We start from the raw sequence: 12,304 nt of genomic DNA on the forward strand, positions 1-12,304 counted from the left end.
ATCTTTTTCACTGGCATGATTATGGGTGAAGAGATTGAGAAAAAACTTTTTGCAAGGTTTTACTTAGGGCTCATTTCCATTAATCTCGTTATGCAGCACAGATGCCAACTGGTATGCAGACGTCAGATGAAAAAATATTGCATCATGTTTTATTTATTTATTGTTATCTAGAAAAACTTCACTGGAGGGCAGTTATGCTGGATGAGCGTTAAGGCCACAGCCGTGTTCCTTTTACTCCCATGATGGGATGCTGGTTGCAGAAGATCAATATAGGACAGTTCAGGGTGCCAGACACGTGTAAAATAAACCTTATCTACTGTATTACTTCATTACTACTGTATTATCAATATTATTTTTAGTATTGGTAATGTTGCTTGCCTAAATATTACTTTTATTCATTCTTACCTGACAGTAGTATTGTTTACAGAATTATAAGTACTAGAAATTCTAAGTAATTATAGCTATAAGTATAATTATAAGTAATTATAAGTACTAGTACTAGTAGATTTGTACCAATATTTTTATATTCTGTTAAAGAAATTACTAATTATATTAAAAAGTCCAGCAAAATTTTTATTGAAGTATTGTATTGCTCCCAAAAAGTTATACAAATTACCAATATACACTTATTACGGGAAATGCACATAAAGTGACACTTACTACTGCATCAAGGCTTCACTTCCTGGATAACATGGTGATGTCACGACCCGACTCCCAGAGCTTTGCGGGCTGTGGCTGCTGGAGAGGATGATGGCAGGGGGACACTGAGGGACACAGGGCACTGGAGGGACACTGAGCATCCCTCTGCCATCATCCTCTCCAGCAGCCACAGCCCGCACAGCTCTGGGAGTCGGGTCATGTCATCACCATTTTATCCAGGAAGTGACATCACCATGTTATCCAGGAAGTGACATCACCATGTTATCCAGGAAGTGAAGCCTTGATGCAGTAGTAAGCGCAGGGAAAAAAAGCACTTTATAAGCATTTCCCTTAATAAGTGTATATTGGTAATTTGTATAACTTTTGGGAAGAAATACAATACTTTAATAAAAAAAAAATCAATGGACTTCTCCTTTAATAATAGATGTAGTATAACCTAAAGCTCTTCTCAGAAGCAGTGTTCCTCATATTATCATTAATAGTATCAGTGACACTAGTACAGCTTGCCTTATTACCAGTAATAGCAGTAGTATTCCATTACCATTAGTAGTAATGCTAGTAGAGCAGTTTCATGATTATATTATCCAATAAATATATCAGTCCATGGTTAAACCTGTACAGTATTCCATCCTAGCCATAGGCTACGACCAGGCGTCTTTTTTTGCCTATTTGACAGCAGTTTTATTTTTACCCATATAACATCCATTATTGCAAACTAGCTTGTTTGGGTTGTACATGACAGCTATCCAAAAATAATAAATGAATAAGTCTGCCCCTGTGTAGTGGTAGCCATAGATTAGTGGTAGTGCTGAGCTGGAGGCAGCATCAGAGCACAGTCATGAGGTAACAATCCAGTCCAGCAATGCAGGGAGAGGCTGTGTGCATGCACCTGTCCTTCAGCATCAGCCTGACTGCTGCAATACAACTCCATCTAGGTATCTATACATTCCATCTAGGAAGAATCCTATGGAAAATATTCTATCCTGACACACACATCAAATATACCTTCCCATTGCATCACGTTATTGTAGCTAAACCGCGTGTGAGAGACCTATGGTGTCCCCAGCTCCGTGAGGTAAGACGCCAATCCAGCTGTATGGTGAGCACTGACGACTGGTCCCCCAACCAGCTGCTTCCCCCTCCCCGCTCCCTGCACAGCAGCAAAGCCTGAGCGTGACAGCGTCCCCGGCATCGGCGCTCCTCCATCCCTGCGGGACAATCCTCCGAGCCCGGCAGCACCCAGGGCGGACAGGTGTTGCCTCTTCCCCGCAGACTCCTCCACGAGGGCTAGATCCGTCCAGCACAAGTCCCCGGCAGCTGGCTCCATTGTCGCCGCCGCCGCCGCGTCGGCTCTGCCTGTGGCTCTGGCACTGACGGTGGCGGTGCTACAATTGGGAGCCGTGAAGGAGGAGGAGGCGCCATTGCCAGTAGGACTGTGAGGGGTGTGTGTAGAGGGGAGGGGGAGACCCTGATCCTCGAAGGAAAACAAATAGGGAAGAGAGGAAGGTGTCTGGGAAGGGAGCAGAGTGGCCCCTGGTATGTGCTGCTGCCCCGTGTCCGTGCACATGTCCTGCAGGAGGAGGCAATGAGGTCTCTCCTATAGGGGGTGTCGGTGCTGTGAGCCCCTCTCTCCCGGGCCCGCCTATGCTTGGGGAGCCGTGGTGGTGAGAGGGCGGACCTGCTCCATCTCCCCTGCAGTCACACACAGGAATGGCTCCGTCCCCGAGGAGGCAGAGGAGATCAGCTGGCGCTCTCCGTGGTGCTGAAGCTGCAGGAGCCGCTGGTGCTGGGGCCGCCGCTACTGCCGCCACTACTGCTGCTGCTACTGGCGCTCCTCTCCCCGCCGGAGCCTCCGCCAGACCTGCTCTACAGATGCCAGTGCTGCCTCCGCAATGCCTGCTGCTGGTGCTCGGATTGGGATTGGGACCTGGGCTGGTGCGTGGATCAAGCGGGACGACCATCGAGCAGCCCACCAATGGCACTTCCCTGTCTATCATGGGTCTGATGCCCCTCAGCGAGACGGTAGCCAAAGGAAATATCGGCCGAGGCATCCTGCCAGCTGTGCTGCTGGCTATCGATCAGATCCGCAATGAATCCCTGCTGCATCCCTATGTGCTGGACCTAAAGCTTTACGACACGGCGGTAAGGATCACCTACTGTCTCTGTACCTACCCTAGCTGCACCGAATCGGGACTCTCTTACTAGGGGTTAACCCCTCGAGCGCTGGGCTTAGCCATCATGCCCATTCCCTGGGCATGGAGCTGCAGAGGTATTTACCTTGGCACAGCTGGCAGCCGCTCTTAGCTGTGTAGGGCTTGTTGTGCATTGTAGTCCATGGGCTCTGGTAGCTGTCATTGATTTCCCCATAACATAGCAACAAGGCACCATTCCTTGAGTGGGAGTGAGTGTAATGATGAAGATGATGCAGAAATGCAGTATGTGCTGCCAGCCCTACAGTGGTGCATAGGTGCATGCTTACCTTGCCTGCATCATTCTGCATGATAAGACCCTTGTACCCATGCTTGTTGGCCCATTTTCCTATCTCTAAAGCATCCACCATCATTTGATGCTCAATGAATATTTGCTATCCATATGCCTTCATTCCTTCCTATAGATTAAGTTCAGCTGACTGAGCAACAGATGCATTAAAATGTCTTATTTGAAGCTTTAGGCTAGCGGTTTCCCGCAATTACATGGGCGATCAGATTATAACCTTCTATATCAGCATTCTGTGGGCTCAGATGGAAAGAGGGAAATGATGTGGATTGACCATTGCAGGCTGAATGCTGCATGGAAAGGAAGACTCCTAGGTGTACATAGCTGGTGAATACTAATCAGAATAGCTCAAGCTAAGCCATGCTAATACATCCTGCTCATTCTACCTCCCAATGCATTCTTCTAGCTGGTCAGAGCCGAAAAGCAGAATGGACAGATCCTTGTAGGGTGTAAAAGTATGGAGACCTGAGCCTTCATCCCTCATTACGTCACACATCTATCATGGCTGTAAGAAACAAATATTGGTAGAAATGTATAGTACATTCATTAGTTATGTTTTATTCTGATACATTTCAGTAAAAATCAGAAAGCTAGGTAGGTAGATAGATATATAGATAGATGCGACCTAGGTAGATGGGGAGTGGATAGGTAGATAGAGGCTTGGTAACTAAAGTGATGATTTGACTGCGTTTCACACTATGCCTGTTCTCTACTAAACACAATTCAATAAGTTTATTCTTGTTGGAAGGATGGTATTGGCTTTCCCTACCTTTAATAGATTCTTGTCATGATTCTATTGAACGTTTTGGGATGACCCTGTTGATTGAGCAAGTGCCTGAAGATGGCAGTCATTTCTTGTCAGGGAGCCTGATACCCTTTCCAAGGCAAACTCTTTAGATTGTTTTAGCTTCAAATACACCTACACCAGAGGGATTCCAATGACTTGTCTTTTCATTTTTAACTAAAAAACGACACCATACGCCACAGTTACTGACACATCTTAATATTTGCTGATTATAGGTGATATTAATGCCCATATGTTTCATATCCTGCAGTCCAAGATATCATTATTCTTCACAGCAAAATCATTTTTCATTTCCATCTTGATGAATTAGTAGCCAATAGAATTTTTATACCATGTAAAACCAGCTCACTAGGTTCATGACTCAGAGCTATTCTGTCTCCTGGAGAATTAATGGAGGGACTGAAGGTTCACTTATATGCATAATATATGTTACTTCCACTGTTGTGTTAGTATCCCAGTATTTCAGAGAGACTTACATCCTGACCTGCTGCCTGTTTGCCTGGCTGTTTTCTGATGTTATGCTTTTACATAGAGCACAGCAAGGGCTGAGGAACAATCAGATGGAAGGTGTCACCAGGTTTCGGGGTTCATCTATGTAAGCCAAGGCTTTTAGCACTGCAGGTTGGGTTCTCAGCTCTGGTTTGAAGAGAAGCAGCATTAGGAAGCTTCTTAACTCACTTTCTTTTGGCAGTTTGTATGCATGGCTACAACATTACATTCTAAATGTTTCCAAATAGAAATTTGGGGATATGATTCTATTACATAAACAGATTCATTCGAGGCAGTTTACATTTTTAGCCCTGGTTAAGGGTATTTATATAAAAGGGATTGAAAAAGAGTCATGAGTTTGGGCTAAAATGTCACATATGGAAACAAAAAATCGGTTAGTGCCCTGAGGCCTGCGCCTGATCATTGAACCTGATCAGTGTGTTTGATGAACTTCATGCTGCATTTTTTCTATACAAATTAGATTGATAAGCAGATAGATGAAAATATAAATAACAATAAGAAAACAAACACACATGCATATATATATATATATCTTAATACACAGCAAAGCTACAAACGTTGGGACTCTGACTCCATGCTCTCTTTTATCCACAAAAACAGAAGATGGCAACACTCCAAAAATGATTTCAGTCAAGCAAAGCACCCTTTTGTGTGCAACATTTCAGCTCATAGAGAGTCTTGTTCACACTTGAAAAAGGCTCTGTGTGAGCATAAGTGTTGCATACATATGGATAAATAAGTACCAGCTTTGCCTTACTGAATTCATTTTTAGAGTGCTGACATCTGTTTTTTTTTTTTGTAGAGTTTTTTTTCTCTCTCTCATGCTTTAGGTAAAGTAACACTACAGATTTATTCTATAGCTGATCTTTAGCACATGGTTACCACCATGATTTGATTCCTAATGTAAGGATTTGCAAAGTGCTGGGGAGTCCTGAAAGCAAAAAGTAGTGTAACAGCTCATTTCAAGATCCAATCTCATTACAGTCTCTATGGCAGCTCCTTAATGAAATCAATATTAAGTTATCACTATATATATATATATATATATATATATATATATATATATATATATATATATCCTTTTGTTTGTGATTTTTATATCTCTAAAATGTAAACACAAAAATAAAATCTTGACAAGATCCTACCAGTGCCAATGTCCTAAAGCTCAGCACTACTTTATTAAGTGTAAATTTATTCACTATTATTCCACAGATACTACTTATGCGTTAGCTGAAAATTGACTATTGAACTGTTTGAATAATACGCAGTCCAATGACATTTTTCATTTAGCTTAATGTTGATTATCTTTTCATGGGTGCTTGATTTAGTTTTATTTTTAGCACTACCATTATAGCTGTAACATAATTCCAGGTACTATATACAGATTCAGCTATTCCTACTGGTGTATGGCAGTATCCTTTGCGCAGATGGTCACAGTGTAGTTTTATGGGACATTTATTTCTATGTTGGCACTTTTTTTTTTTTAGTATTATTGTTTCCACAAAAATGTTGTATTTTACAAAGTCACATAGATCACTTGTATGGATATATTTATTCATACACTTTTACTATTTCATGCTGACTGCAAGCATAGTCAAATAAATGAAGTAATGTATGTTTTTCATATGACCTTTGTTATGTTATATTATATTCTGTTGGTTGATCAATAGCCTTCCATTAGTATTTAACGTTAGTTCAATATTTGGCTAATAATAAATGCTTGGATACTGTATCTTTATTAATTATTAACACTTCCCTAAATCTGAGCATATAATGGGAACATTGTAGCCTAATATCTACCAACTGAAATGTATATATTCTAATCCTGTGTATTCTTGTAAAGCCATGTACAGTAAAAAAAAGTAGTTGTGATATATAGCATGATGAAACAGGCTACATATAGTAGCAGCCTTGTATAAAGTGTAACAGTAGTATCCAGTTGCTTTATGATCACCAATAAAATCTGTTGTGAACTGCAACCTCACTCCATCACTGTGGGGTTCTATACGTCTAATGTCTTGATGTCACAGTTCATAGTGATCATAGATAACAACTTCCTGTAGCCTTCCTGTTCGTAAAAGGTGGTTATTATTGAGGAAACAAGGATTAATAACTTAATGGTCAAGCATGCTGATACTGTCTTATTTAGTACTATAGTTGCGATATAGCATGAGGATAAAGCTTCACCATTGACCATTCATCATTTAACCCTTTGAGGACCAGGCTCAAAATGACCCAGTGGACCGCACAAATTTTGATCTTAGTGTTTTCGTTTTATCCCTCCTCCCCTTCTAAGAGCTCTAGCACTTTCAGTTTTCTATCTACAAGCCATGTAAGTGCTTGTTTTTTACAGGAATAGTTGTACTTTGTAATGGCGTCATTCCTTTTACCATAACATGTATGATGGAATCCCAAACATATTATTTATAAAGATATAAATAGGTGAAATCGTAAAAAAGAATGCAATATGGAAACGTTTGGGGGGTTCCTGTGTCTACGTAATGCACTATATGGTAAAAGCGACATGATACTATTACTCTATAAGTCAGTCCGAACACAACCATATGCAGGTTACACAGATTCTCTAATGTTATATATATATATATTTTTATGAAATCCTTTTTTTGGCAATTAGTTATTAATAAAATGGGCCTATTACGGTTTTATTTTTTCACCTACGGGGCTGTATGGGGTGTAATTTTTTCCGCCATGATCTCTAGTTTTTATTAATATCATATGTATGAAGATCGGACGTTTTGATCACTTTTTATTAATGTTTTTTTATATATAATGTAACATCAAATTGATAATTCACACACTTTTTTTTCCCTCTTTTCGTGTACGCTTTTTATATTTTAATAGATCGGACAATTACGCACGCTACGGTATAATATGTTTATTTATTTATTTTTATATGTTTTATTTATATAATGGGAAAGGGGGGTGATTTAAACTTTTATTGGGGGAGGGGCTTTGGGGTAGTGTATTTGTGTTTTTAACTTTTTTTTTTTTACACACATTTGAAGTCCCTTTGGGGGACTTTTACATGCATTAGTGTGATTATTCACACTGATCACTGCTATGCCATAGGCCCCCACCTCTGAAGCGCGCTCCCCTCCGGAGCACATTTCATAGCAAGAGAAGCACCCTGGATGTACAGTTATGCCCAGGGTCGTCTGGTGACAGGCTTCGATGGCTTAACTGTACATCCAGGGTCATCTAGGGGTTAAATCCACTGTCTTTCGTATTAGTATAAACACTTGTACTGCTCCATTTTTATATCATGACTTGATAAAGAAGACATTACTGTTCTTCGAAATGCGTTGTCAATAAAATTAAAACTTTACTAAAACAGTTTTGTCTTTGCTCTAAATATTTTTCAGACAGACTCTCTACATTTGTGTATGGATTTATGATTTTGGTGCATAGTCTATATTAACTGTAAAACAATAAAACACCCAAACTCTATACCCGCCCTTGGCACTTTTGCTCTAGTGCATACACTTTGTATTGTGTTGCTGTCCCTTTAGCCATATGAACTCTTCCCTCCACTTTCAAATGTTTTTAATAGCTCAGACGGCTGTACTAGTAAAGATTTATTATAATATTCTATATTTAGCACTTGCATGTTGTCGGTTATTTTTTAGCATAGAGCTCATGTAGTGTTATATTGACAATTTGAGCTTATTTGGTTATTTACTTGTACATAGGAAAATACTTTGGCTATGTTTCCACTTTGGGAACATAACGGGCAAAGGCGGTCGTCTTGTTATATAGACGGCTGCTTATTAAGATCATGATCATGGTAAGCGGCGTCTATATAATGAGACAGCTGTCTTTGCCCAATAAGTTCCCAAAATGATTTTAAAATTTGCACCAAATAAATGTCCAAGCCTGATAGTAAAGATGACCGAAGCAAATCAAAATTCGCTGCGAATCAGGCCATCAATTTTCTTAGTTTTGCAAAGAAAATTCCCGACAATTCATTAAGAATAATTGCAAAAAAAAAAAATGGCGACTGCACATGCTGTTTGGAGCGTCAGTGAACGGGATAAAGGGATTAACCATAATGCCTAGCAATCACCTGCAGGACCCTCTGTGATGTCCGCACCTCCCCCTCTATATAAGGTGGTCTGTTTCCGGAGGTGGCCAGTCGACTGTGTGTGGAGGAGAAATCAGGATTACAGCAGGTAGTAAGAGCAGAACAGGGAGAGACTAAGGGCCCTATTCCCCCGGACGATTATCTTTCAGATTATCGTTAAATCATTCTAATCTAAACGATAATTGTTCGGTTGAAATGCAGTTAACGATTAACTACCAAACGAGAAATCGTTGATCGCTTTATAATGCTACGTTTACACGGAACGATAATTCGCCCGATCGTACAATTAACGACTTCGAAGTAACGATTTTTCTTTTATAACGATCAGCGTTTAGACGGAACGATATATCGTACGGAAAATTCGTTTTGCTATCGTTTTGTGATTGCTTAAGCCTATCTCGCACATAGGTAAAATAGGTAAACAACTGTTTACACGGAACGATCTGCGAATTTTTTACGAACGACGATTTAAGAACATGTTCAAAAATCAAAATGAACGATTTCTTGTTCGTCGTTCGATCGTTCGTTGCGTTTACACGTACGATTATCGTTCAAATTCGATCGTTATCGTGCAAATTGCCACGATAATCGTTCCGTGTAAACGCAGCATAAGACCTGGACCTATTTTTATTGTTGCTTGTTCGCAAAACATTCGCAAATCGTTCGCATTGAATAAGATGTCGTTGGGCCGTTCGCATTAGATACGAACGCAATAGCGAAGAAAGCGAAGAAAAAACTATCGCAAATACCATCATAAGTAACGATTATCTTTCCATGGAAGTGAATGTTTTCAGGTCTTTCGCAATAGCAGTCGTTTGAGATTGTTAATCGTTAAAGATTATGTGAACGATAATTGTCCGGTGGAATAGGGCCATAAGGCTATGTTCACACAACGTGAAAAATATTGAAAAGGTGGACAATTTTTCTATTTTAAAATACGTCCATTAACTGACTGCAATTGCAATGCATTGCAGTCAATAGAAAGACGGACGTCCAATGCACATAATGTATTAAGTAATGGACGTTTTTACTGCGGACATCAAAATAAAGAACATGAACATTATTTTCAGATGTCATTTGCAAACAGCGGATATTTTTTATTAGTTCTTCACACACAGTTTTTCTTTTGTCACCGTTCTTTCTCCATTTTTACTATTAAATTTAATGGACTTTTCAATCAAGCCACACCCAATTAGTAACCCCAAACTAGTATAATGTACCAACAGCTCCAAGGGGAGACCAGACAGCTAAATGACATCCGTTATTTTAGACTCAAAATGATGGACGTCATTTTAAACGGAGCTGAAAAACCGTTGTGTGAACGTAACAGAGCGATTTAGGGACAGAGGATAGGATAGGAGGGCTGATTATGGGTGATTATTTTGTTGTAGCTGCCAACCAAGTGTCCAGTTTACCAAGGAATTCACTGGGACCAGTGAAGACACAGTCCATATTATTTACTCACTGGGCACTGTAAACTCCTTTTGAGGTATACCAATTTACTGGGATCAGTGAATAGAGCATGCGCCTTACATAATCAGTGCTCGCACTCCACTCCTACTGTGTTATACAAATTTGGTTTCATTACTGAACTGAGTTTGCGCTTTACATAATCAGTAGTCGCACTCCTCTCCTACTGTGTTGGGTTTCATTAAATTGGCTGATTGATTTTTTTTTAAATTGTGATTTTTCATTTTTTGATACTTTAACAAGAACATGCGTTAACAAATGTGTCCTTCTGTAATAGTCCCAGTACTGTAGCTAATATAGTTTGAAATTCATTAAGATTTGCGAATATTAACAAATTTGACCCAAAATTCATGAAGCTTGCAAAATGAATTTCTGGCTTCTTCGCTTATGAAAATGGATAAAGTATAGCACATCTTACTATTCTTTCTGTAATAAACATAATAATAAATGTGTTGCCCTTTGTTGCACCACAACTGTGCACCATTTTTTTTGGAACATTTTGCACTATTTTTTTGTCTTTGACTTTGTAGGCAACGCCAAAGTAGGTAATCGATAAGAGGTAACACAAGCAAACCTACATTATACAACATTGCATATACGCAAGCAAGATGCTAATAAAAAATACAGACCTTGGAGCAAAAAAAATGCCTCACAGTGACGCAAAGACTAAAAAATAAAAATTTAGAATAGAGCAATTTTTAAATACTTTTTTTTAAGTTTAAAATTTTTACAAGCAGTCAAATAAAATGAACGTTATATGCATAGTCTATATACATGGTCTAGAGTACTGAGTCTAGAGTCTAGAGTACTGACTTGAGGAACATAGATTACATGTCAGTTTAACCCCAGGCTGAATGGCGTAAAGATGGCCCCCATACAAAATTGCAAAATTGCTTTTTTTTTCCAATTTCACCAATGTCACTAAAATTCACAACTGATTTATCAAAAAATAAGAGCTCATATGATTGTGTAGGTGAAAAAATTAAAGTGCTATGGCTTTTTAAACACAAGGAGGAAAAAACAAAGGCGCAAAACCAAACATTTGCACCTAGTGACCAATACGCATATACTGTACATAAAGTGTGGATCAGGGACAGAGTCAACTCCTGAATGGTTACAACCTAACGACTGCACGGTCTACAAAAGATACAACAGCAAAACCACAGGACGACAGACTGGTGAGATACAACCAGTTTTATTTACATATATCCCAGCTGGGACTGTCCAGATCGAGCTGATTTGTGGACTCGTGTAATTACAGATCCAAGTTGATTTGTTTTGTGGATGTGGGTTTTTTGTGTATTTTACTAAGATTTATTAAAAGTGAAGTTTTAAAATAGGTGTACACCCCCAATTTATTGATACATTATTATGGGGGCTGCCATCTTGTCTAAGCTGTTTTTAACAGCATTTAATGGCATACATTTACAGCATGCCTCATGGACATAGCCGCAGTGAACATCTCCAGACCCTCTTCTTTGCATGGGACACACTTATGAGCATGCTCTGTTGGATAATTCCACAGGAGAGTGGGGCTTATTGTTAGAAACAGCTTTTGTGTGTACCTCTGTTATCTATATACTGGTGTCATGTCTCAACTACAAACTACACAACTACAGTTTCACATTCAGAGCTTTGGCTGTCCAGGAATGTTGGGAATTGTAGTTTTGCAACAGCTATGAAGCTGTAGGTTTTCCACCCCATTGTCTCATAAGGGAGTAGGAGCATTTTTCAACATAAATATCAGTTAAAACTGCACTCCAAACTAAATCTGCATTTGTGATCTTTGTTGTAGTTTTTGGAGCAGTTTTGTGCTTTGTTACTGTAGCATCTAGACATGAATACTGTATCAGTCACATCCTATTTTTCATTAGCCGATCACTGGGCTCTTTTTCTAATGGCTAGCTTCTTAGGATCACTGATGGTACTGCAGATTGACTTACTGGTCATTTGACACCATTTAAAATCCTACATTATTGCATTTGATGGCATTTCAACATATCAGATTTTGCACACTAAACCCTATTAATTTCAGTCTGAGAACATTCCGCAGTGCACTCAGCATAAATCCACAGCACTATAAAAGGACAACATGAATGTGTTGTTCTGTATCTAAATGTACAATGGTTGTAATGTGAAATTCAGCAGGAAAGTAGGAATATAGAAAAGCCTTCTTTTCACAACACTCACATTGTTTCAACAATACATTTCTGTTTCTTCTACATTCTAGGCATAAATAACAAATGTTTGCCTAGTTCTTA

The 12,304-nt window shown here is 39.4% G+C and overlaps 1 protein-coding gene across 2 annotated transcripts in view; it reads left to right on the plus strand.

The window, feature by feature from the left end:
- The first annotated feature begins 2,370 nt into the window (after positions 1-2,370).
- The window catches only part of GABBR2 (gamma-aminobutyric acid type B receptor subunit 2), a 505,458-nt gene continuing 495,524 nt past the window's right edge, over positions 2,371-12,304 (plus strand). For both annotated transcript variants that reach the window (XM_069958150.1, XM_069958151.1), the window contains exon 1: positions 2,371-2,802. In XM_069958150.1, the coding sequence (XP_069814251.1) occupies positions 2,371-2,802 (432 nt within the window). The remainder of the gene's footprint in view (positions 2,803-12,304) is intronic.

This window comes from Dendropsophus ebraccatus, chromosome 2 (genome assembly GCF_027789765.1).
Source record: "Dendropsophus ebraccatus isolate aDenEbr1 chromosome 2, aDenEbr1.pat, whole genome shotgun sequence".
NCBI lineage: Eukaryota > Metazoa > Chordata > Amphibia > Anura > Hylidae > Dendropsophus > Dendropsophus ebraccatus.